The sequence below is a fragment of the Thamnophis elegans genome, chromosome 11 (assembly GCF_009769535.1).
Source record: "Thamnophis elegans isolate rThaEle1 chromosome 11, rThaEle1.pri, whole genome shotgun sequence".
Lineage (NCBI taxonomy): Eukaryota > Metazoa > Chordata > Lepidosauria > Squamata > Colubridae > Thamnophis > Thamnophis elegans.
Window position 1 is genome coordinate 7,747,345 of NC_045551.1, and position 25,187 is coordinate 7,772,531.

The 25,187-nt window shown below is 42.2% G+C and overlaps 2 protein-coding genes across 3 annotated transcripts in view; one reads left to right on the plus strand and one right to left on the minus strand.

The window, feature by feature from the left end:
* Positions 1-7,326, plus strand: part of LOC116514545 (ADAMTS-like protein 2) — a 55,622-nt gene extending 48,296 nt beyond the window's left edge. The window contains exons 16-18 of one of the 2 annotated variants that reach the window (XM_032226130.1): positions 496-672; positions 2,827-2,971; positions 6,706-7,326. In XM_032226130.1, the coding sequence (XP_032082021.1) occupies positions 496-672; positions 2,827-2,971; positions 6,706-6,824 (441 nt within the window). In that variant the 3' untranslated portion in view covers positions 6,825-7,326. Of the gene's footprint in view, positions 1-495; positions 673-2,826; positions 2,972-6,705 lie in introns of those variants that run through there. The other variant, XM_032226131.1, reaches the window with a different exon arrangement.
* Positions 7,327-13,888: 6,562 nt separating this feature from the next.
* Positions 13,889-24,259, minus strand: FAM163A (family with sequence similarity 163 member A). Its single transcript, XM_032226200.1, has 2 exons — positions 24,167-24,259; positions 13,889-14,302 (listed from the first exon to the last, which is right to left on the minus strand). Exons 1-2 carry the CDS (start codon positions 24,257-24,259, stop codon positions 13,889-13,891), a joined length of 507 nt encoding a protein of 168 aa, XP_032082091.1.
* Positions 24,260-25,187: the final 928 nt, after the last annotated feature.

Consider the following 25,187-nt stretch of genomic DNA (forward strand, 5'->3'; position numbering starts at 1 on the left):
TTCGGATGCTTGATAACTGACTCGTGTTTATGATGGTTTTAGATGTCCCCTCTTTTGCGACCTTCTGACAAGCAAAGTCAATGGGGAAGCCAAATTCACTTAACAACATTGTTACTAATTTAACCCCTGTGTTGAGTCACTTAACAAACGCGGCAAGAAAAGCGTACAATGGGGCAAAACTCACGCAACGAATTTCTCACTTAGCAACATCGGTTCAATTTGGGCTCAGATTTGGGGCTCAGTTGTGGTCCTAAGTCAAGGACTGCTTATGTTAGGGTTGTTGTTATTGTCTGTTTAAAACATTAACTTTATCTCCGGCAAAACTCTTGCGTTGTTAAGCCCAAACACATTTTGTATTTTGTATTAATTACTGGCTGCCTTCCAAATGAAAAGAATGAGCCCACCGTGGGTTTGTCATGCAGAGGCGAACCCCAAAAAAGTTTGTCATGCTTTTTAATGCAGGTGGAAAATGGTGCTTCGCTTTCTCTATTGCAGTGCAATGCCACGTGTGGCCGAGGTGTCAAGATGCGGACAGTGCTGTGTGTGGGATTAGAGAATGGCCTGTACAAGGAGCATCCCGAGGAGCGGTGTGAGGCTTCCCCAAAGCCAGAAATACAAGCCCCATGTTTCCAGAGACCCTGCTCCACATGGTTTTCAACCTCTTGGTCTCAGGTAGATGGAGACCAACCTACAGAAACCTGAAGAGGGGAGAGAGCTGCTGGAGTTTGGAACAGGATTGAAGGGAAATGGCAGGGAAGATTCTCCTTGAACAACTCTTTAATGGGGGGAAATAAAGGGAGGGGTGTTTGTCTCTGTTTCATCCATTGAGATTCCCAGCATTGCTTTCCAAAGCCCTCTTTATTTCGATTTTGTAGATGCCACCTTTCTGAAAACCATTATGACGGTGCGCAACGTTCAAACAGATGATCATAGAACATTTTTTAAAACAAAAAAACCACCACAAAATAGAATAAACATTTACAGAACTCCGGGATTCAAAAATGTGGCTTTTGTAAAATCACCTGGGGCTTGACTGCAACTGTAAAAGATTCAAGATTCAAGATTTAATAAATTTATATGCCGGACGGCTTACATAAAACAATTCTAAAAGAATGCTAAAAAATTTAAAATAGAGAGAGAACAAATTAAAAAGACACATCATGCACTCAACCTTAGTGGGGCTGGACCTCGTTCATGAGGTCAACAGCCCCAGGCCTGCCGGAACAGCCAGGTCTTAGTAGACTTTCGGACAGCCGAGAGAGTGGGGAGGGTCCGGATCTCTGGGGGTAGATCGTTCCATAGGGCCGGGGCAGCTACAGAGAAGGCCCTCCCCCGAGGAGCCGCCAGACGACATTGTCTAGTCGACGGCACCCGGAGAAGGCCCATCCTGTGAGATCTTATTGGACGCTGGGAGGTATGTGGCAGAAGATGGTCTCGTAGATAAAGGGGGCGCACCCTCTCATTTGGTTGGGAGGCACAAGGCAGCCCTTTCATTTGCACCTGGCAAATTGTACTGTCCTCTGATTAAATGAGCTGAAGGGTATCTGTATCCAGAGCCGGATGCAATCATCTAAAGAGGGGACCAGGACAGAGAAAACCTTTGCTGGATCAGGAAAGATAAACATAATTGGACAAAGCTGTAGCTTGCTACTTGGAGATGTAGCAATGGGCAAACATTCCTGACCTTGCTATACCTATAGATATGGTCTCAGTATTAAGAGTAGTAAACTAATTTAATTCCTTTGGCTTGGGTTTCATTGCATTGCACTTGCAATCTTTTTTATTTATTTTTTCTTTATTGGTTTTGTACTTGCAATTATAATCACTCCTGTCTTTGCTCTGCCTGCTTCTTATTCAAGTGTAGATCAAAACGTTGATTTCAGGGATGGTCGTGGCGTTTTGTTCTGCTACAGCAGAAGCGTCCCGGATGCGGAGTTCTGTCGGGCTGCTGGGTGGGCTCTCACCCTTCGAGCCCCAGAATTGCTCCTGGGGGCTCTAGGGGAGCTCTACCTTTGCCCGGCTGCTCACCTCCCCCTCTTCTCCCGAGGGGAGAGTTTTCAAGCCACTAGACAGCTGATTTGCGGTGTTGTAACGGCTTAGACGCGATCACGGGGCTGGCGTTCCCACAGGAACGTCCTTCAACGCCTACAGTGCCACCGGAAGTCTCTTTATTGGTTTTAATCTAATGTCTTTGTTTGATTGTGGCGAGCCACTCAAAGCCACTGAGAGTTGGGTAGCATACATACTTAATAAATTATTATTATTAAAATTTAAAGTATGAAATCACACTGACAAATGAAGCATTGCTATCACTTTCTAGTTTAACTTGGGTATCCATAGTTGCAAAAGTGTGTGACCCGACAAAAGTGCACACGACAAAAGCGCGCCGACAAAACCGCGTCGCTAAAACCGTGATGTCATCAACACGCCGACAACAGCATGCTGACAACAGCGTGTCGACAGAAGGGCGATTTAAGTTAAGGGTTAGGGTTAGGGTTAGGGTTAGCATTACGTTTAGGGTTAGCGTTACGTTTAGGGTTAGCGTTAGGTTTAGGGTTAGATTTAGGTTTACAGCGCGCTTCTGTCGGCGCGCTGTTGTCGGTGTGATTCAGCGCTTATTCGTCGCCGTGCTTTAGAACTTGCAGTTTTGTCCCCGTGGTTTAGTCAGGCGTGCTTTTGTTGGTGAACCACAAAAGTGACACCATTCTTGAGAATAATTATGAAGCAGCCCTGTGGGATTTCTCTCCATGTCCTTCTTTTGGTTGAGCTGTACATCCATACTTTGTACCAAAGGAGAACATTTTTCTTTCCTCCCATCCTTTGCAGTGCAGCAAGACCTGTGGCACTGGCCTGCGTTTCCGTGAAGTGAAGTGCTACCAAGGAGAAACCTTAGGCCAAGGCTGTGAGTCAACGTCTAAACCTGAAGCCAGGCAAGCTTGCCAACTACAGCCATGTCCCACCGATGCTCCAGGTAAAAAGCAACGTGTCAGGGGCTCTAGCTTAAGGAAGTAGAGAGTATTGCAGCTCTTAAACCAACAGGGCCCTCCGGGAGGGTGCTGTGAAGAAGCGGACAGGGCTGTAAACCCAAGCAGTCAGTGCTAGGATCACTTGTGATGCAGTGGTGGGTTTCAAAAATTGTTGGAACCTACTCTGTGGGTGTGGCCTCCTTTGTGGGAGTGGCTTGCCACCCATATGACCGGATATGAAATTATGAATTAGTATTTAGGTTATAGCAGTAGCAGTTAGACTTATATACCACTTCATAGGGCTTCAACCCCTTCTAAGCGATTTACAGAGTCAGCATATTGCCCCCACAGTCTGGGTCCTCATTTTACCCACCTCGGAAGGATGGAAGGCTGAGTCAACCCTGAGCCGGTGAGATTTGAACCGCTGAACTGCAGATAGCAGTCAGCTGAAGTGGCCTGCAGTACTGCATTCTACCCACTGAGCCACCTCGGCTCTTGGTCCAAGTAGCTATTCAGAAACTCTGGCATTGAAGTCTTAAAGCTGTCAGGTTACAAGATCCTTGGCAGTGGTGGGTTTCAAAATTTTTTGGAACCTCTTCTGTAGGTGTGGCCTGCTTTCCGGGTCCACTGGTGGAACCTCTTCTAACCGGTTTGGTAGATTTGATGAACTGGTTTTACCGAATAGGTGTGAACTGGTAGGAACCCACCTCTATTGTGATGCTAAGGCATGATGTGGCCATCTGGTTAGTTTGAAACTTAGTGCAATGGGGGAACCCAGTTTGTGACTAATAAAAATGGTGGCCAGGGAGAAGACATTGGAGCTGTCAATTTCTGAATCCAGAAGGACTGGCTGGCACATAGAAAGAGATAGCAAAGAGCACCATACCAAGAGGCTTAAAGAAGAGGCTAGCTTTCACACGAGGAAGATAAAAGGAAGAAGTGGAAAAAAAGAGAAGATGAAAGAGTATGTGCACACTCAAGGAAAGTTGCATGCACCGTATCGTCTGAAGCAGTGGTGGGATTCAGCCAGTTCGCACCCATTCGGGAGAACCGGTTCTTAACTTTCTAAGTAGTTCAGAGAACCGATTGTTGGAAGAAATCTTCTTTTGGTTTTTTTCCACTTTACAGGGCTAGTCCTGTAAGGAAGGCAGGAAGGAAACATTCTGGTGTTGTTTCTAGCCTCATCTTTATTGCCCTCCTTACAGAAACTGCCTCTCTGGTTAACCCTTATTACATTGTAACAGCTAAGGCGAAGCGCCCATCGACCTGAGTAATGTTGAGTTGGCCACGCCCACACGGTCACATGACCACTAAGCCCCACCTACCCACCTGGTCATTAGGACAGAGAACCGGTTGTTAAATTATTTGAATCCCACCACTGGTCTGAAGCCAGCGGTGTTTTTGAAATACAAATATTCTGGTGAGGTAGCCTAATTGCAAGAGGATTCAGGTGACCCACCCTCTGTCTAACCCAGTGGTAGTCAACCTGGTCCCTACCGCCCACTAGTGGGCGTTCCAGCTTTCATGGTGGGCGGTGGGGGTTTGCTGTAACTCTGCTTTGTAAATTTTATAAAGTCAAGTTACTTCCCTACTTTATAAATCACCTTTACTGTGGAACCGGTGGGCGGTTAGAAAATTTTACTACTAACAGAGATACAAAAGTGGGTGGTAGGTGTAAAAAGGTTGACTACCCCTGCGATGGATGGATGGATGAATGGATGGATAGATGGATAGATAAGAGAGAAAGATGATAGATAGATAGATAGATAGATAGATAGATAGATAGATAGATAGATAGATAGATAGATAGATGATAGATAGATGATAGATAGATAGATGATAGATAGATTGATAGATGATAGATAGATAGATAGATGATAGATAGATAGATAGATAGATAGATAGATAGATAGATAGATAGATAGATAGATGATAGATAGATAGATGATAGATAGATAGATAGATGATAGATAGATAGATAGATTGATAGATGATAGATAGATAGATAGATGATAGATAGATAGATGATAGATAGATGATAGATAGATGATAGATAGATGATAGATAGATGATAGATAGATAGATAGATAATAGATAGATAGATGATAGATAGATAGATGATAGATAGATAGATAAATAGATAGATAGATAGATGATAGATAGATTGATAGATAGATTGATAGATGATAGATAGATGATAGATAGATAGATGATAGATAGATAGATAGATAGATAGATAGATAGATAGATAGATAGATAGATAGATAGATAGATGATAGATAGATGATAGATAGATAGATGATAGATAGATAGATTGATAGATGATAGATAGATAGATAGATGATAGATAGATAGATGATAGATAGATGATAGATAGATGATAGATAGATGATAGATAGATAGATAGATAGATAGATAGATAGATAAATAGATAGATAGATGATAGATAGATGATAGATAGATAGATAAATAGATAGATAGATAGATGATAGATAGATTGATAGATAGATTGATAGATGATAGATAGATGATAGATAGATAGATGATAGATAGATAGATGATAGATAGATAAATAGATAGATAGATAGATAGATAGATAGATAGATGATAGATTGATAGATGATAGATAGATGATAGATAGATAGATAGATAAATAGATAGATAGATAGATGATAGATAGATGATAGATAGATAGATAGATAGATAGATAGATAGATAGATAGATAAATAGATAGATAGATAGATAGATGATAGATAGATTGATAGATGATAGATAGATGATAGATAGATAGATGATAGATAGATGATAGATAGATAGATAAATAGATAGATAGATAGATGATAGATAGATTGATAGATGATAGATAGATAGATGATAGATAGATAGATAGATAGATAGATAGATAGATAGATAGATAGATAGATGATAGATAGATAGATGATAGATAGATAGATAGATAGATAAATAGATAGATAGATGATAGATAGATTGATAGATGATAGATAGATAGATGATAGATAGATAGATGATAGATAGATAGATGATAGATAGATGATAGATAGATAGATGATAGATAGATGATAGATAGATTGATAGATGATAGATAGATGATAGATAGATAGATGATAGATAGATAGATAGATAGATAGATAGATAAATAGATAGATAGATAGATGATAGATAGATAGATGATAGATAGATAGATAGATAAATAGATAGATAGATAGATAGATAGATAGATGATAGATAGATTGATAGATGATAGATAGATGATAGATAGATGGATGATAGATAGATAGATGATAGATAGATAGATAAATAGATAGATAGATAGATAGATAGATAGATAGATAGATAGATAGATAGATAGATAGATGATAGATAGATTGATAGATGATAGATAGATGATAGATAGATAGATGATAGATAGATAGATAGATAGATAGATAGATAGATAGATAGATAGATAGATACAGTAGATCAGTGGTAGTCAACCTGGTCCCTACCTCCCAGTAGTGGGCGTTCCAGCTTTCATGGTGAGCGGTAGGGGTTTGCTGTAACTCTGCTTTATAAATTTTATAAAGTAAAGTTACTTCCCTACTTTATAAATCACCATTACTGTGGAACCGGTGGGCGGTCAGAAAATTTTACTACCAACAGAGATACAAAAGTGGGTGGTAGGTGTAAAAAGGTTGACTACCCCTGGTCTAACCTTCGCGCTGTGTTTCCCTTCTACAGACGAAGACTGTGAAGACAAAGCAACAGCTAACTGTGTGTTGGTGCTGAAAGTAAAGCTGTGTTCCCACTGGTATTACAGAAAGGCTTGCTGCAGATCTTGTAAGGGCAAAACACCTTGATTTGGCCCCTGCTTCTTCCACTTCAGAATAAGAAGCATCAAGGGAGAAACTTGATGGAGGCGGCCTTCTTGACCAGAAAGTGCCTGATCCTTATGGATAGTCTAGAACGTCGGTCCACTGATTGGAACGTTGCCGTAAAAATGACTCCAATTGCAGGCCTTTTCATTAGAAGGCTTGCTCCTATATATTGTGCAGGTGATCTAATAATCGGGGTCTGTGATGCAATTCACAGGCATTTTGTCATGCTAAGTAATATTAAAATCTCTGCTTCTCACTTCCTTGAATTCCTTGGGACTGGATCAGGGGTGGGTTTCTCGCCCCGTTCCAACCGTCTGACTTACCTTGGAGGCTTAGCATTAGGTTCCTCGTGCTATCCCAGTATTTGCAGCAATTTTCCTGACCTTGCCATGATGGCATTGCCAGTCAATGACCAAGTAACTTTAAAAAATGGATGGATGGGCAGTTTGTAGGGTGAGACACCCAGAAAGTTCTATTCAGTTCCTTTCCAGATTAAATAAAAAAAAACATGTGCCATGGAAAAGGACTATGTTAAATCTTTTTTTTTTCTCAATTGGATAGGTTAAGAGACGTTAAAGCACTGTAAGAATTTAAGGCAGCTACCATAGTGTATCATAACATTAAGCATCAGAAAAACAAGAGCATTGCGGTAAAAAGAACAATGGCGAAAAAGTAAAAATAAATAATAGTGTTTTATTTGTCTCTCCATTGACTAAATGTCAATTTGCCAGTTCCTTTCCATCTAGTGCCACAAAAAATATTACTGAGAAAGCCAGGCCCTCCTTTCCGTTCACCTTCTAAAAAAATTAAAGCATTTAGAGCAGAACCACCCGTTGTGATGTGGCAAACTGGATTGTATGGGAAAATGCAATGCTTTAGCCCCCTTGGTCCCAGGCCACTTGTAGCTGGGGAGTAAGAAAACTTTAAGGATTTTGAGCTACGTCTAGAATAAGTTGGTTGCCAGTGTGCAAGTTGTTCAAAAGATGCTCCTCCGGCTGCAGGAAGATAAAGGAAGATGAATTTTTCCAGCTTGCTTTCAATTCAGGGTCATCTTTGGAAGGACTGTCAGTCCCTTTCCATTATTTTCAAGTGACCTAGGCTGAATCTAAGATGTAGAAGAGGAGGTTATATACTTCAAACTGAAGGTGAGAAATAAGTTTTCCCACTTGTGCACAAAAAAAAACCAAACCCCAAATCCTCATTAAATGAATAAACAGCACCATAGACATGATGAAACACAAATCTGTTTCCTTGCTATCTTAATCCCCCCAATAAATATAGGATGTGTGTGTGTGTGTGTGTGTGTCTATACAGTATGTGTGTGTATATATACTGTATTTGTATACAAGACCAGCATATGTGTATGTGTGTGTGTGTGTGTGTATGTATGTATGTATGTATGTATGTATGTATGCATATGTATATATGTATATATATGTATATATATATTAGATTTTTACAACCCCTGGTAAGCCCCAATTATGGGAGGAAGCTAACTGCTTCCATCATCTGTCAATCGGCTCGTCACAAGAGTCCATCACAACAGAAACCCAATATTTTTACTGTTGCCTTTGTTATATTTGTGTTTTTTTTTATTTGTGCTGATAAATAAATAAAGGGAGACTAGTATAGATCTATTTCAAGCCTTCAAATCCCAGTAAGGGTATGGCTAGCTGATGAGAGCTAAATAGCTTGAAATAGATCTATACTAGTCTCTCTTTATTTATTTATCAGCACAAATAAAAACAACAACAACACACACATATGTATGTATGTATGTATGTACGTATGTATGTATGTGTATATATGTATGTATGTATGTATGTATGTATAGATATAGATATATACACACATACACATATACATATATATGTATATCAGTGGTGGGTTTCAAAAAAAATTCGAACTTACTCTGGATGTGGGCCTCCTTTGTGGGAGTGGCTTGCCGGCCATGTGACCTGGTGGGAGTGGCTTGCTGGCCATGTGTTCTCTCTCTCTCTCTCTCTCTCTCTCTCTCTCTCTCTCTCTCTTTCCTTCCTTTTGTCTCTGTCCCTTTTTCCTTTTTTTCTTTCATCTCTCTCACTTTTTCTTTCTTTTTTCTTTTTTATTTATTTCTTTCTTCCTTTCTCTTTCTCTCTGTGAGTCTGTGTGTGTGTGTGTGTGTGTGTGTCAGTGGTGGGTTTCAAAAAGTTTTGGAACCTCTTCTGTAGGTGTGGCCTGCTTTCCGGGTCCACTGGTGGAACCTCTTCTAACCGGTTCGGTAGATTTGACCAACCGGTTCTACTGAACTGGTGCAAACTGATAGGAACCCACCTCTGATGTGTATGTATGTATGTATGTATGTATGTATGTATGTATATGTGTGTGTATATATATGTATATATATGTGTGTGTATGTATATATATGTGTGTGTGTATACACACACATACATATGCTGGTCTTGTATACATATATAGTATATATAAACACACACATATTGTATAGACACACACACACACACACACACACATTATTCATATATATTCAGCTAACCTGCAAAACGAAGGAACTACTTTAGTCAAAATAATCTGGATTCTTATGTGTCAGTGAGCTTTTGATAATTTGAATATGGTGTTATGGACTAAATCAACCCTATAAAGATTAGCTACAGCCAACCGTTCACCTTACATGAGAATGCATGAAAAGTTCAGCGAGGAATAACCCCTAGTGCAAACTTAAAACTTTAAAAGGTGTAAAATAAGATTACAACTACTATCTAGAAAGGTATAATTAGGGCGAAAACATCCATATAGGAAACAGTGCATTCCTAGATGCCTTATAAGCAACAACATCTAAAAACCATATGTTGACTATAATGCTATCATACAGTCAGATGTTATTAGCAAAATTAAGTTTGTTTGGGGAAATAGTCACTTGCTAGAAAGGAATACAAGTGAACCAGTGTGGTATAGCGGTTCAGGCATCAGGCTACAAACTGGGAGAGTGAGTTCTAATCCCATTTTAGGTATGAAGCCAACTGGGTAACCTTGAGCAAGAGCCTCTCTCGGAGCCCTAGAAAGTAGGGAAAGACAAACTTCTGAAAAACCTTGGCAAGAAAAATGTAGAATGGAGCCAAAAACTGACCCAAAGGCACAAAAAAAGAAAAAGAAGAGAGGAGTTTTCATTGCATTGGATTGAAATGCTAGCTCCTAAATTAAGGATATCTAGTGTCATCTCAATCCCAGAGAAATAAACAGCACACCTCAGCAAAAGAACAAAGAAGGTGTTCAAAGCGTGACCCGACAAATGCGCTCACGACAAAAGCGCACCGACGAAACCGCGGCGAGCAAACGGCGATGTCATAAACGCGCCCACAACGCACCGACAAAACCATGCCCACAAAAGCGCGATTTAAGTTAAGGTCGGTTAGGTTCAGGGTTAGGGTTATTAGGTTGTTATTACTTGTTTGTTGAAGGCACGCTTTCGTTGGCACGCTGTTGTCGGCGCGCTTCTGCACTCATTCATCGGCGCGATTTCGACCTCACGGTTTTCTCACCGCGGTTTCGTCGGCGCGCTTTTGTCGAGCGCGCATTTGTCGGTGAACCGTTCAAAGAAGGGTGTTCAACTAAATGGTGTGGCAACATCACCCACGCAAATGACAATCTGTCATTTAGGAACATCAATCAAACCCTTCCAAAGAAATGCAAAGCAAGACAGCTGCTCCGACCCTCTGGAACGAACTCCCCGTGGAGATCCGTACCCTCACCACCCTCCAGGCCTTCCGCATAGCCCTTAAAACCTGGCTGTTCCGACAGGCCTGGGGCTAAAGACTCGCTGCCCCACTTCGAATGGTATGATTGTTGTACTTTTAACTATGTATGGTTTTTTATGTTTTTTGTTACCCTGTTTGTATTTCCCCTCCCTTTTTGAGTTGTGAGCCGCCCTGAGTCCCTTCAGGGAAAAGGGCGGCATACAAATAAATTAAACCTAAACCTAAACCTAAACCTAAACCTTGCACTGAGTTAACAAAACAAGATTCCCCACACCACCCCAGTTTGGAGAACAATGAAATTTACACAAAATGTAAATCATGGGCTGCCAACTTAAGCAGAGTAGAAGCATGCAGGCTATGTGATCTGGAACTAGGGATGTGCTTCAGAGCTACGGCAACAATTTGGTGTGTAAAACGTTTTAGAACTCCAGTTGTGTGTATCCTTACAACCCTAAATTCCAGGTTTTCGTCAGATAATAATCTGGAATCTTCTGATGGCTATTTCACCGCACCTTAGTGACGTCTAAGAATTTTTCCGTGCCCAATGAAGTGTTTCTCTCTTTCAGATTTGTCACTGGAAATCTGCCCCTTCCTAATGTATAGACAAAATATAAGAAAATAAGCGTATAATACTTGTTATCCCTATGGAGTGCTTGTTCTCTTGTTCTCTGAGCTCGGTTGTTTGAAATGAGCACCAAGGACTTCACAGTTCAACCCTGAGCTACATATATTCTCTTCTATACCATTCATGCCTCCAGCTTTCAAATGCCCGGCGTAATCTCCTTGTTTTGGGCTTTTTCTCAATTAAAAAAAGAATGGTTTGAAAAGCCACTCTTTGTAACCTGCGTGACCCAACAAATGCGCGCCCACAACAATGCGCCGACAAAACCGCACCCACAAAAGCGCGATTTAAGTTAAGGTAAGGGTTAGGGTTAGGGTTAGGGTTATTAGGTTGTTATTAGTTGTTTGTTGAAGGCACGCTTTTGTCGGCGCGCTGTTGTCGACGCGCTGTTGTGGGCGCGATTTCAACATCGTGGTTTTGTCGGCGCGCTTTTGTTGTGCGCGCATTTGTCGGTGAACCCGTAACCTGCATTGCTTTCACTACCAATCATACAGGCAGCTTTCACAGCAACTGATGAAACTGTCTTTGTTAGATTTTTCATGTGTTTTTAAAAATGGAAAGCCTTTTGAGTTTACTTTGGTGGCTCTATATACCTTATAAGGCACTTTGTTACCATAATTAAATGACCCGAAGCATACACACACACATTGCTTTCTCGTGGATTGGAAGGCTGTGTTGGCTTCAGGAGCCGTTTTTTTTAACATTACCACCCTTGGCTGCTGATACTCAGCCAGCCAGACAATTCATCTCAGTAAAATGGGGAGAGGGAGCGTTATGTGCGCTGTCTTGAGCATCTGAAGAAGGCAGGATATGAGAGAGAGGAAGGGAGGAGGAGGAGGAAGGGAGGGAAGCTTCATATGAGAAATAGTTATCTGCACACATTTGACTTAACTTCATCCTGTTCATTGACCCCAAATATTTTATTCCCTGAATACTGAGAGTTTCTAAGCATATACAGGACCAAGAAGCTGGAAGTATAGCTTTCTGTGTGCTCAGCATAAGAGTTGTTCATGAACATGGGACGGGCGGTGCTGTATTGTTACTTGTCCTACCTCAAAGAACTACAGGCACACATTTGTTGCATCTCTTCCAGATTAGAGATACATGTTGCCTCTGTGCAAGAGTACCCCACAACAACCCAGAAAACTCATACTCTATGGGTAGAGAGGAACTGTGTCAACAGAGGTGCAACTCTGGCGTGTTGGTTTTACACAAATGCAGCTCCAGTGGAACTGAGGACTGGGATAAATGGGCACAATCCGGATTAAACTTCAGTTTGTTCAAAATATAATTGAAATTAATCGAGTCCGTATTCCTGTACATACACTGATTCCTTTATCACACCAGCATCCTTGTGTTCTTGAGAGGATTACCATTTTAGGGGAAGGTCTTAAATTTAGTCTCTGATAAAACATTCAATTCATATCACTAGAGAAGGGTATGCAAGAGTGACTGCTTACTGATACTTCAGAGAATGACCTTTGTGCTTGTTCAAAAGAATAGACCAAATAGTTTCCAAAATAGCTTTAGGTAGCATTCTTAGAAGACCAAACCATCAGAATTTCAAACACATGAACCACATTTCGCACATAACAAAGGATAGGCTTGCGGAAGTTATCGATCAGAATTTGAAACCAACCCAGGACGCTTTTCTTTGTTATCTGACCAGTTCTGCTTTAAAAGATAATTGCCTTACAAAAGTCATAAAACCGTTGAATTTGGCACTGACCATTGTACTCACTTCAATCCATTCCTTGCCGTGGCTTGATGACTTTTTGCAGTTCTACCAGCTTTAATTACAGTAGGACGGGAAGTTAGAAAAAAAAGACTTCACAAAGCTTGGGTTGAGGGGGTGGGAATTGGCCTTTAAGTGTCAGGATGTATTGTTTTTAAGAAAGCCTGTTCAGAATTGAGAATTTGGGGAGAACAGGATGTTTTTGCCAGGGAAAAAAATAATCCGATTTCAGAAGAAATTTGGCAATTTCTCCAGTTCTTCAACTCCCAGTTTCTTACCATTACTAAATGTATGTGCTTGTGTATGCGTGTTCTTGTGTGTAATAAATACATTTTAGCTGGCCTGTTTTGCATTCTAGTACAAATAAAGCATTCAGTTCATAAACTAATGGATTACAGAAATAATCAGAACATTTCATTTCTTGTCTGCTCTTGCTACACTTCCAATGAACACTAATTCAGCAAACATGTTATCACCCTTCTCACAGCTTCCCACTGGTTGGGAATTATGATGTCCCCTAAAAGGTTCTCGAACCGAGCATTGTGAGCTTATTCTACTAATCAAGGGAAGTGAGTAGGTATTGCTTTGAAGAGAGAGAGAGACAAATGGGAATGCCTAATGGTAGATCCCAAATCTCTTGGTGAGAGGGTGGAATTGTAAAGTGGTTTCCAAAAACCTTGAAATGCAAGGTAGTTTTGTATTATAGATAGCCCTCTTTAGACAAGAACTGTCCGCGGAAACAATATTATCACTTTGCGGATTGAAATTTGCACAACTCCCCTCTCTTCCCCGCTTGGTTACAAAGCTATACATCTTTTGCTGCGAAGATGGTGGGTCTTGGACACCTGTTCCACTTCGGCTGAAGAACACACAACGTTAAAATCCCCACCCAGCAAGAGGATCATACTGAAGCACCTGTGATAGTGATAGACAGTGATCATACTTCTGTACTGAAAGCCCTCAGATTTGGAAAGGTCCCGTGGATGGCGCAGTGATGGATCACCGGGTAATTCTGGTGGGTTGCCATTTTGACAGGCGGCCCCATATCCTTGCAGCATATGGGGGTGTAGGAGACACTCTCGCCCCCGTTCCGTACCATGTCAGCGGTCTGTATGTAAAAGGGGGCACTGCAAGGGGAACAGACTGGGCCATAGTTCCGGTTACTCTGTTTGTTAAGCTCACAGGGTGGAAAAGAGGAGTTGCCCTGCCCGTCCATGATACGACAGTTGCAAGCATTACACATAATGTAGTGTGAGTGCGGGGGATGATTGACTTCTTCCTCCTCCGCCGCCTCCTCTTCCTCTTCTTCCTCTTCGGCTTCCTGAGATTCATCCTTCTTGCAGCAATAATACTAAAGCGGGAGAGGAATATTTTTATTAGCACGCAAAAATTTGAGGAACAACAGCTATTCCTGTTAAAATAGATGATCTACGGAAAACATTTGCCTGCTGTCAATTACCTCCCATAGACCCGTTAGATCGCACAGGGTCGGCCTCCTCCGGGTTCCGTCCACCAGCCAATGCCATCTGGCTACCACCCGGGGGAGGGCCTTCTCTGTAGCAGCTCCGGCCCTTTGGAATGAACTCCCCGTGGAGATTCGGACCCTCACCTCTCTCCAGGCCTTCCGGAAAGCCGTCAAAACCTGGCTGTGCCGGCAGGCCTGGGGTTGATGAGTTCCCCTCCCCTCTCAACTTGTATGGCTGTATGACTCTTGTGTATTTTAATTACGTGTATTGTGTTTGTATTCCCTTTTCCCCTTTCGAGTTGTTCGCCGCCCTGAGTCCCTCCCGGAGAAGGGCGGCATACAAATAAACTAAATCTAATCTAATCTAATCTAATTTGATGCTCACATTATTGTACCTTAGCGAGTTTCCTTGATAGACAGACTGTCTGACAGCTGCAAACCCAGAAGCCCCCCCCAAAAGATGTTCCCATCACTTATTAACACAATCAATTAATTCCATCTACTCTTAATGCAAGAAGGTGGTTTGCCAGAGGTTCTGGCCATTTTTCTTTAAGCCAACTGCTGCACTGCCAGCCTTATACTGTTGAACCTGTCCATATTAACTGGCTCCTCCATATGCATGAAAAGGATCCAATTGTTTTTGAGCAGTTCATAATTCCATTATTGCTACTAAAAATGAGGTCCTTTCTGGAATGTTTTGGAATTTATCCCATTTATGTGCTCAGCTATTTAATCATTGAGACCCCTTTTAGTCAATGTTGCATCAGCTCATTCACTCTGAAATGCTGCCTAGCTTGGACGGTTGTCATGCTTAATCTAATCTTATTGCTAACCTTGACAGCAAGGAGTGTATTTAAATGCATCACTAACATGAGGAAAACACTCCTTTGCCTGTTTCAAAGTGAATTGATTAACTCGTACAGTGCATTGACCAAAGAGATACTTCCCTTTAAATTAGGAAATAGCAAAGCTTGTCGTTTAAATGAGGACTTTAATTCTGTCCACACTACGAAACACTAATCAAAACAACAGAGATGAGACCAAAGACAATGATGATTTTTTAAATCTACACCAGGAATCTTGAAGAAGAGGTCCTAATGGACATTCTGTCTAACTCCTGTACATAAGATGCCTGCCCCTCTCCTCTTGAAGCCCTTGAAAAGCAAGACAAATAGCCCAGGGCACCCATCATTGGTACAAATCTGTCTCTCTGTGACAGAGGTGGGTTCCTACCAGTTCGCACCTATTCGGTAGAACCGGTTCGTCAAATCTACCGAACCGGTTAGAAGAGGTTCCACCAGTGGACCCGGAAAGCAGGCCACACCTACAGAAGAGGTTCCAAAATTTTTTGAAACCCACCACTGGTCCTTGGATATGATTATTCTACATCATGCTCATATTTATAAAATTCGGTGCCTCTGTGAAAGGTAAGGATGACTGTTGCGTTTGTGGTGCAATCAGAACATTGCGTGTGTTGAAGTTGTTTTAACGCAAACCAAAGATGCCTTTCAAAAAACAAGTTGACATCCTATTCTTATGCATGCCAGTGCTGTGTGAGAGGTAATTTAAGGGGGTTCTGACAAGTGTCGTCGGCATCTTCATATTCGGTCACATGGGCAGCAAGCCACTCCCATCCAGTCACATGGGCGGCAAGCCACTCCCATCTGGTCACATGGGTGGCAAGCCACTCCCACAAAGGAAGCCACACCCACAGAGTAGGTTCGAACAATTTTTGAAACCCACCACTGCTCTGTGAGTATGTAAAAAATACTCGTAATTGTCTACAGTTCAGCATGAGGGAATGACACATCGGTCATATATCAGGCATCCCTCACATTACAATGAATTGCAACTCCAAGCAAAGTGATACTAGCCTCAATCTTCAGCTGGACTTTTGCTGAGAATCCTTCAGGTAACATTCCGTCAGTCCTTCAAGGCTGATCAAACTAGGAATCCAATGTTATGTACATCAGAAATAATTCTATCCTAAAGCTTGAGTGACCGAATCTTGCAAGCCAGAGAGAACTTCCCCTATCCCTCCTTTTTATCTTAATTTATTTTCATTACATTCCTAACTTGGAAACACTTCTCTTTTATATGAACATTGTCTTGGGAGTGACAATTTCTCTTGCCCCTCAAGGCCATTCCCTCTGCCTCCATCTAATCTAACTTAATGATTCCATCTCCCGGTTTCTCAGGGGATCACCTACAATACCACTTCTTTTGTCCCAAACCTGTCTTGTAATCTATTTCTAGATCGTAAAAGAAGTTACAGTATAAACAGTTAATCAAAAGGAAGAAACTTTTCCAAACCGCAAGAGATTAAAAATTCCTACTGCAGAGAATCCGGGAAATAGATGGAGATAGGCAAAGAGGACTGAACCATTCCTTTAAGCAGGGGTGTCAAACAGCGGCCCCCAGGCTGGATGGATCACATACGCCATTCCCTAGCTCCGCGAAAGGGAAAACCGTCACAAAACATTACCTGATGGCAACGGGACGCAGCAAGTTTGACACCTGTGCCTTAAGGGCTGGGGAATAAGCATTCAGAAGAAACTCAGGCAGAGTTTCAACCTCTGCTTTGCTGTTGCTTCGGCTGCCATGAAACGGGGAGGGAGGGCATGGTATTTGGGAGGGGTTACTCATTGTGCTGGAGGAAGGTTCTGGAGTTCACCGGTTGATCGGACTACGCATGCGTGGGAGTTTCCCGCCAGGACTAACGGCACCGACATTCCATCTTCGTGATGCCTTTTGAAGTTATCTCACACCTGACACTTGGGAGAATTATGATTGGACTGTAACTGTGATGCCAAGGGGTGGGGAATGGGTTATTCTATATATCAATCGCTTTCGCGCCTAAATATTCAGATTTCGCTTCGCTATGCCTTTAATCATTTTTAATTAGTAAAAGTACACTTGATTTCCACACATGGAGTCTCGTGGTCTTTCTTTCCTAATTATTTAATGGAGAGGTGCTGACACAGAGAGACTGGGAAAGTGAAGCAGTCAAGCTTGGAAGATTCTGTAATTACAGCCTATTTCAATTAAGTATCATTCTAGTCTTTCTCTAGGGTCTGTTTCCTGATCTGGTCTGCCCTGAGTAAAACTGACGTTTACTCTAGTTTAGAAGATAATTACATTTTAGCCGAGAGATTGGGCTGCCCCAGTGGTGGGTTTCAAAATTTTTTCGAACCTACTCTGTGGGTGTGGCTTCCTTTGTGGGAGTGGCTTGCTGGCCATGTGACCTGGTGGGAGTGGCTTGCCGGCCATGTGTTTTCTCTCTCTCTCTCTCTCTCTCTCTCTCTCTCTCTCTTTCTCTCTCCTTCCTTTTGTCTCTCTGTCCCTTTTTCCTTTTTTTCTTTCATCTCTCTCACTTTTTCTTTCTTTTTTTCTTTTTTCTTTCTTCCTTTCTTCCTTTCTTTCTCTTTCTCTCTCTGTGTGAGTCTGTCTGTCTGTCTGTCTGTCTGTCTGTGTGTGTGTGTGTGTGTGTCAGTGGTGGGTTTCAAAAAATTTCTGAACCTCTTCTGTAGGTGTGGCCTGCTTTCCGGGTCCACTGGTGGAACCTCTTCTAACCGGTTCGGTAGATTTGATGAACCGGTTCTACCGAACTGGTGCGAACTGGCAGGAACCCACCTCTGGACTGCCCTAAAGCTAAGATTCTAGCAAAGATGTGGGGGAAGTTTTATAGCCAATTATACAATCCTCGGCTCACCAGTCTTTCATCTCAGTTACGCCCCCCCCCCCCCAATAGTATTCTCCCTTGGTCATCAGCCTTCTGGCTGGGAATTGTTGAATCAATCAATTTAAAAAAAACACCCTGATAGTAATTTGGTATCGGCTGAATTGTTAAAAAAGTAATGTTGATCGGTGGATCTTTCTTCTGACCTCATTATTCACCCACATCAATAATACTTTCCATATGCCTAAAGAATGAAATTGTTCTATTACTTGTTCCCTTCTTTTTAAAAAAAGGTAATAGCATGGCCCCATCTAATTATTACTCTATTAGTTTCCCCAGCTTTCCTAGCAAAGTAGATGCACACTTCTGGTTTCATAAGCTTCTAAACTAGTTAGACAAGGAGAAATTTCTCGCTAGCTTTTGGAAAGGCACATCGAAGGGATATATCTTCTCTCCTGCAGTTTGAGGCAGAGAAATCTTATCCACGGACTTTATTTATGTGTTACCTTTATTGATCTTATGTCAGCATTCGATTCTATAACTGGAGAAAGGCTTTGGCTGGAGCTGTAATAATCACACTGAACAACAATTTGTTTCCTGAAAAACCTTTGGTGATTATGATAGATCCCTTCAAACTGAACACAAATATAATTGTGTTCAGAGCCAAGGTGGCGCAGTGGTTAAATGCAGCACTGCAGGCTACTGCTAGATCAGCAGGTCAGCGGTTCAAATCTCACCGGCTCAGGGTTGACTCAGCCTTCCATCCTTCCGAGGTGGGTAAAATGAGGACCCAGATTGTTGGGGGCAATATGCTGACTCTGTAAACCGCTTGGAGAGGCCTGAAAGGCCTATGAAGCGGTGTATAAGTCTACTGCTATTGCTATAATTCCAGAGTGACTGTACCACATGGGAATCTTGAAATTCTCTCACAGGAGCATCCAACAATAGTCAGCCAACATTGATGGATTCCGATTGCCATGTTACCATTTTTTTTCATTGTGGCAATGTCCCGGTGAAAAATTTCAACATGTTAGTCACCAATTGCACCTAGATTTTTGGGGAAGAAGCCCAAGTGTGAATTCAGAAAACGAATCCTCAGAGACCTGCTGCACTTCATGGTCTTATACACTGTGAGAAATTTGTCAACCAGCTGAATGTAGTTTAGATACTTTGCAGCTACCAATAAAATTCTCAAGAACATCCTTGAATGCTTTCCAGGCAATTTTTCTCTGGCCCCATTAACAGATCTTTGGATCAATTGTCACTGTTGACATAGCTAATCTGCGGACCACAAAAATGCCTTCTTTAATCTTCCTTGTTCATTGGTTTCGCAAAATTTCACAAAAAAGCCCAACAAATTATGCCATTTCTTATTAATGTAACCCAGCTCTCTTGTATGGCTGTCCCATTCATATATGCAACAACAATATATCTGAGCTGCATTCCAAACAGCAAAATCACTACTTTTAGATCTCCACATATATTCTAGTTGCACTTAGTTCCACACAAGCCCAAAACTTGAGAGAAAACTTTTATAAGATGTTTTATAGATGGCGCTTAGATCCTAAAAAAAATGGCTTCTATGTATTTGAACTTACAACCTAAATGCTGGAGATGTGATTGTGTGGACACTACATATGTTCATATATGGTGAACTTGCAAAAGGGTTAAAGCGTTTTGGATAAAAAATATGGTGGATTATGCAAAATGTTCTTTAAAAAAAAGGATAAAGTTTACCCCTCAGTTATTTTTGTTAGGCATAATTACTGATTGTACAGTTGTAGAGACTAATCTGATATTGCATTTAATAACTTTTTTCATTTCATTTTCCCTTTATTTGTATGCCGCCCTTTTCCCTGGGGGGACTCAGGGCGGCTCACAGTTCAAAAAAAGGGGGGGGGAGGACAAACAATTTCCAACATACAGACAATACAACATATTAAAAAAAACACAACAGCCACACAAATTCGAGTGGGGTTAGAGTCTTAACCCCAGGCCAGCCGGGACAGCCAGATCTTTAGGGCGGCGCGGAAGGACTGGAGGGTGGTGAGGGTCCGAATCTCCACGGGGAGTTCGTTCCAGAGGGTCGGAGCAGCCACCGAGAAGGCTCTCCTCCGCAGCTAGATTGTTGGTGGCGCAATACTGGAAGAAGGAAGATTTGCCTACTGTTCAAGAATGGACATTGAAAGTAACAAACCTAGCCGAGATGGCCAAAATATCTGCATATCTTAAGGACCATTCAAACGAGAGATACAAACTGGAGTGGAAAAGATGGATTGACTATACTCAAAACAAATATGGGACTAAGAAATTCCAGGTAGCTTATGATTAGAGATCAGGAATTATAAATTATCTAGAGTTAGTCCAGCAAGGAGGAGCTAGAGCTCAATGGAAATACGTTATTGACTATCTTTTTTGGGTTTTTTTTAAACTGTACTTTAGATTCTCTTAAACATTTATACCCTGTATTGGTTCTGGGAAGTCAGGGGGAGGGGGAAGGTTGGGTGGGGTTGGGGAGGAGGGTGGTAACTAAACATTTGTAAAACTTTGTTTTTTTCAAAATGTTCAATAAAAAAACAATAGTTTTTTTGTATGTTTCAAGTATGCAAATATAGCCAACAAGGGTGTTACGTTGCCATTGTGTAAAAAAAACAAAAACCTCATGGTTTTTATAAAATGGTACATGATAGGTTGAATTAAGCTTATTTTTGTTGTTAGCAACTAAAACACTGTGAGATATACTCAAAAGTGTTCAGGAAGCAAAATCTTTATTGCCTAGTGTCATTTATCAGTTGGATATTATTCTGCCAAATTAAGTTGCTGATACCCATTAGAGTAGGAGTAGAGCAGAGGTGGGTTCCTACCGGTCCGCACCGGTTCGATAGAACCGGTTCATCAAATCTACCGAACCGGTTAGAAGAGGTTCCACCAGTGGACCCGGAAAGCAGGCCACACCTACAGAAGAGGTTCCAAAAATTTTTGAAACCCACCACTGACACACACACACACAGACAGACTCACACAGAGAGAGAAAGAGAAAGAAAGAAAGAAAGAAAGAAAGAAAGAAAGAAAGAAAGAAAGAAAAAAAGAAAGAAGAAAAGAAAGAAAAAAAGTGTGAGAGAGAGATGAAAGAAAAAAAGAAAAAGGGACAGAGAGACAAAAGGAAGGAGAGAGAGGGAGAGAGAGAGAAAGAAAACACATGGCTGGCAAGCCACTCCCACCAGGTCACATGGCCAGCAAGCCACTCCCACAAAGGAGGCCACACCCACAGAGTAGGTTCGAAAAATTTTTGAAACCCACCACTGGAGTAGAGATAGGGTGGAATATAGTTGAGGAGTTGGAAGGGACCTTGGAGGTCTTCGAGTCCAACCCCCAGCTCAGACAGGATGCCCTATACCATTTGAGACAACTGATTGTCCAGTATCTTCTTAAAAACAAAAGCACCTCAGAAGTGAGACATGGCAATAAAAGTCAGCTTCCTGCAAATATTTCCATTTAGAACGAAGTGAAATGATTGCCACTTTAATGAAAGCGAAATGTCATTCCCTTATACTTAACAATGGACCATTGGCTCTGCTCTTGTAAACAGGTGATGCAGCCCAGTGATGGGTTCCTAACCGGTTTACTACCAGTTCGCTGAGAGAGGGTGTTTTGCGTGCGCACAAAAATTTTGTGCGCACGCTGCTCACTTTCCTCACATGCACGCCCGCCGCATATTGTTGCACATGCGCAGTTTAGTGAAAACTGTTCTGCGCATGCACAGAAACATGCCAGCAACATGAGAAAAGACCAGAGAACTGGTTCAGGGGCATGGCACACCTGGGTCGCTGCGGATTCCACTGACCCAGACCGCCAAACCACTACCGGTTTGGCTGAACCGGTCTGAACTGGTAGGAAGCCACCACTGTGACGCAGACGTTGTCTCAGAAGTCTGCAGATCCTTGCAGATTACTGCAGAGAAGAATTGCTTATATTTAACCACACCAAAACTAAAATCATGTTTTCCTCCTGGAGGAACTGAAGTGTCATAAACATTGGTAGCACATAAATTATAATATCATAAAAGGTAAAGATAAAGGTTCCCCTTGCACATATGTGCTAGTCGTTCCCAACTCTAGGGGGCGGAGCTCATCTCCGTTTCAAAGCCGAAGAGCTAGGGCTGTCCAAAGATAGCAATAGCAATAGCAGTTAGACTTATATACCGCTTCATAGGGCTTTCAGCCCTCTCTAAGCGGTTTACAGAGTCAGCATATTGCCCCCACAATCTGGGTCCTCATTTCACCCACCTGGGAAGGATGGAAGGCTGAGTCAACCTTGAGCCGGTGAGATTTGAACCGCTGAACTGCAGATAACAGTCAGCTGAAGTGGCCTGCAGTACTGCACTCTAACCACTGCGCCACCTCGGTCATGCGGCTGGCATGACTAAATGCCGAAGGCGCATGGAGCGCTGTGACCTTCCCACCAAAGGTGGTCCCTATTTTTCTACTTGCATTTTTACATGCTTTCGAAGTGCTAGGTTGGCAGAAGCTGGGACAAGTAACGGGAGCTCACTCCGTTATGCGACGCTAGGGATTCGAACTGCCAAACTGCCAATCTTTCTGATCGACACGCTCAGCATCTTAGACACTGAGCCGCTGTGTCCTTATTGTATCTATAATACTATAGATCAAGCTTAATCTTTTAGGTATCGCAGCACAAGATCTCAACTCTCAGGAAACTGGTGGGAACAAATTATATATATTTCTGAAAAGGCAGTAATAGTGCTAAGGCCATGCTTTATATCACAGCAATCATCGTAAAACTTCTAAAGTTAACCTACCTCCCAAATATAATACAGGTCACTATATAACTAACTCACTCATCCACCATAACTTAAAATCCCTAAATATCGAATACAGACCCAATTCTTAAGACTGCTCCTTGAAGCACTTTGCTATATTCCCAAAACAGCACTTTGTCCCCAAACTAGTTTGATTTCCTTGGATTTTAGGGCCTATATCTACTTATGGCTTAATTAATGTCATCATTTCAGTTTTAGAACTTAGGTTCTAGTTTTAATTTTCTGCTATTCGTCTTCACTATAGTGTAATAAATGCCATACAGACTCCTGGGGATATCTTAGAAATGTTTTAAACTCTAACGGCATTTTATTGCTCTTTCTAGATAATATCTACGCATATTTTGCTATATCAGGGTTCCTGGCACTTCTTTTTTTAAATTCTTTTTGTGATGGTTGACTGTTCAATTTGATAAGATGTCTAATGACAACAATTACATTTGTGGCTTAGATAGTATTTTACTGGAGTCTACCATCCTCATAGCTCCCATTTGTTATTCATTTGCCTCAGAGCTGTCCACGTATTAAGTTGTTCTTATTTTATAGAAGAGAAAGTCTTGGGTTACACCCAGGGCTGGATTTTCCTATAGGCTAACTAGGCTTCAGCCTAGGGCCTCAAGATCAAGAGGGGCCTACATTCAAATTGTTAGCAAAATTAAAATTACACTATTCTAAAAACAGTGAACACTAAAACACTGGACCGAAAATAAGGAGAAATTCTACGCATATGACTAATAAACAAACATAAAAATGTATTGGTTAAGATCGTTCCAGCGCCGTGGCAATTGGAGAGCCCACCCACGTTCCCGGCACCGGCGGTCGGGCGAGAGGCGCGGCCGCTCCCAGTAGCCGCCCCGTCGACGCGGAGCCCACCAGCGGCCAGGCAGGTGAGGGCGAGGGGGCCGAGCAGGGCAGCTGAGCGCAGCAGGGGAGGCGGCTGGCCTCGCTGCCTTTGCCGCAGAGCAGAGCCGCCCTCCGTCGGGAGGCCAGCTATATATATTGATATATATTGATATATATCACAGTTATGATGTATTTTATTGTCTCTCATGTAATTTACAAACTTAAAAATGGGAGGTGAAAGGGCCTCATAAGTGGAATAGCCTAGGGCCTCTTTTCATCTAAATCCGGCCCTGGTTACACCTGAGGAACATGAAGCCAAAATACTTCACTTATTCTATTGTCCTTGAATACAAAAGGAAGTATATGTGTCATACACCGGGAGGAGTCTTACCTGTAACCTACAATAGCAAAGAACTGCAATGATACACAATAAGATGACAGTTGCTAGTATTCCGCCAGTGATGACAACAGTTCCTGCTGTCATCCGACCGATTCTCCATCAAATTCTAGAAATGGAGGAAAGACAAGAGAGCTAAGCTAATAGAAGTAGTTGTAAGAATTCAAAATCCCCCCCAGTCCTGAGATCCCTGTTGTTTTTGTAGCCTTGTAAACATAGCTTTAAAAATAATTGCGAGGTGGCGCAGTGGTTAGGGTGCAGTACTTCAGGCCACTTCAGCTGACTGTTATCTGCAGTTCGGCGGTTCTAATCTCACCGGCTCAAGGATGACTCAGCCTTCCATCCTTCCGAGGTGGGTGAAATGAGGACCCAGACTGTGAGGGCGATTTGCTGACTCAATTTGCTAAAAATCTGTAAACCGCTTAGAGAGCATCCCACCACTGAAGTATGGCTGGACCTTCCAAAGAAGAGTTGTCTCTTGTGAAACCTATCCTCCTGTTTTTATCCAGCCCAGAGATTACGGCTGGCTCTTGAATCAGATTCAATTCCCCATCCCTGTCCTTGAATATGCTACTTCGGTAGAAAGAGAGAGGCCAGTGTTGAAAAGGGAGTACAGAAAGGGAGTCATCACTTCCAGCTTTCTCCAAAATGGAAGAAGTATCCCTTATACTACTGCAATGTGCTCTACATGGGGCAGCCCTTGAAGAGCATTCGTAGACTTCAGCTTGTCCAGAATGCAGCCGCGCGAGCGATCGTGGGTGCACCTCGGTTCACCCACGTAACACCTATCCTCCGCGAGCTGCACTGGCTGCCTATTGGTCTCCGGATACGCTTCAAGGCGCTAGTCGTCACTTATAAAGCCCTTCATGGTATTGGACCTGGGTACTTGAGAGACTGCCTGCTGCCAATTGGCCTGCTGCCAATCACCTCCACTAGACCGATTAGATCCCACAGATTAGGCCTCCTCCGAATTCCATCCGCCGGCCAATGCCGACTGGCGACCACCCGGAGGAGA

Excerpts from the sequence above, each read along its gene's own strand:
- FAM163A (XM_032226200.1), bottom strand. The coding sequence starts at position 24,259 with ATGACAGCAGGAACTGTTGTCATCACTGGCGGAATACTAGCAACTGTC. Across the intron at positions 14,303-24,166 it reads TTTGCTATTGTAGGTTACAG|TATTATTGCTGCAAGAAGGA; the intron begins GTAAGACTCCTC and ends CTCCCGCTTTAG.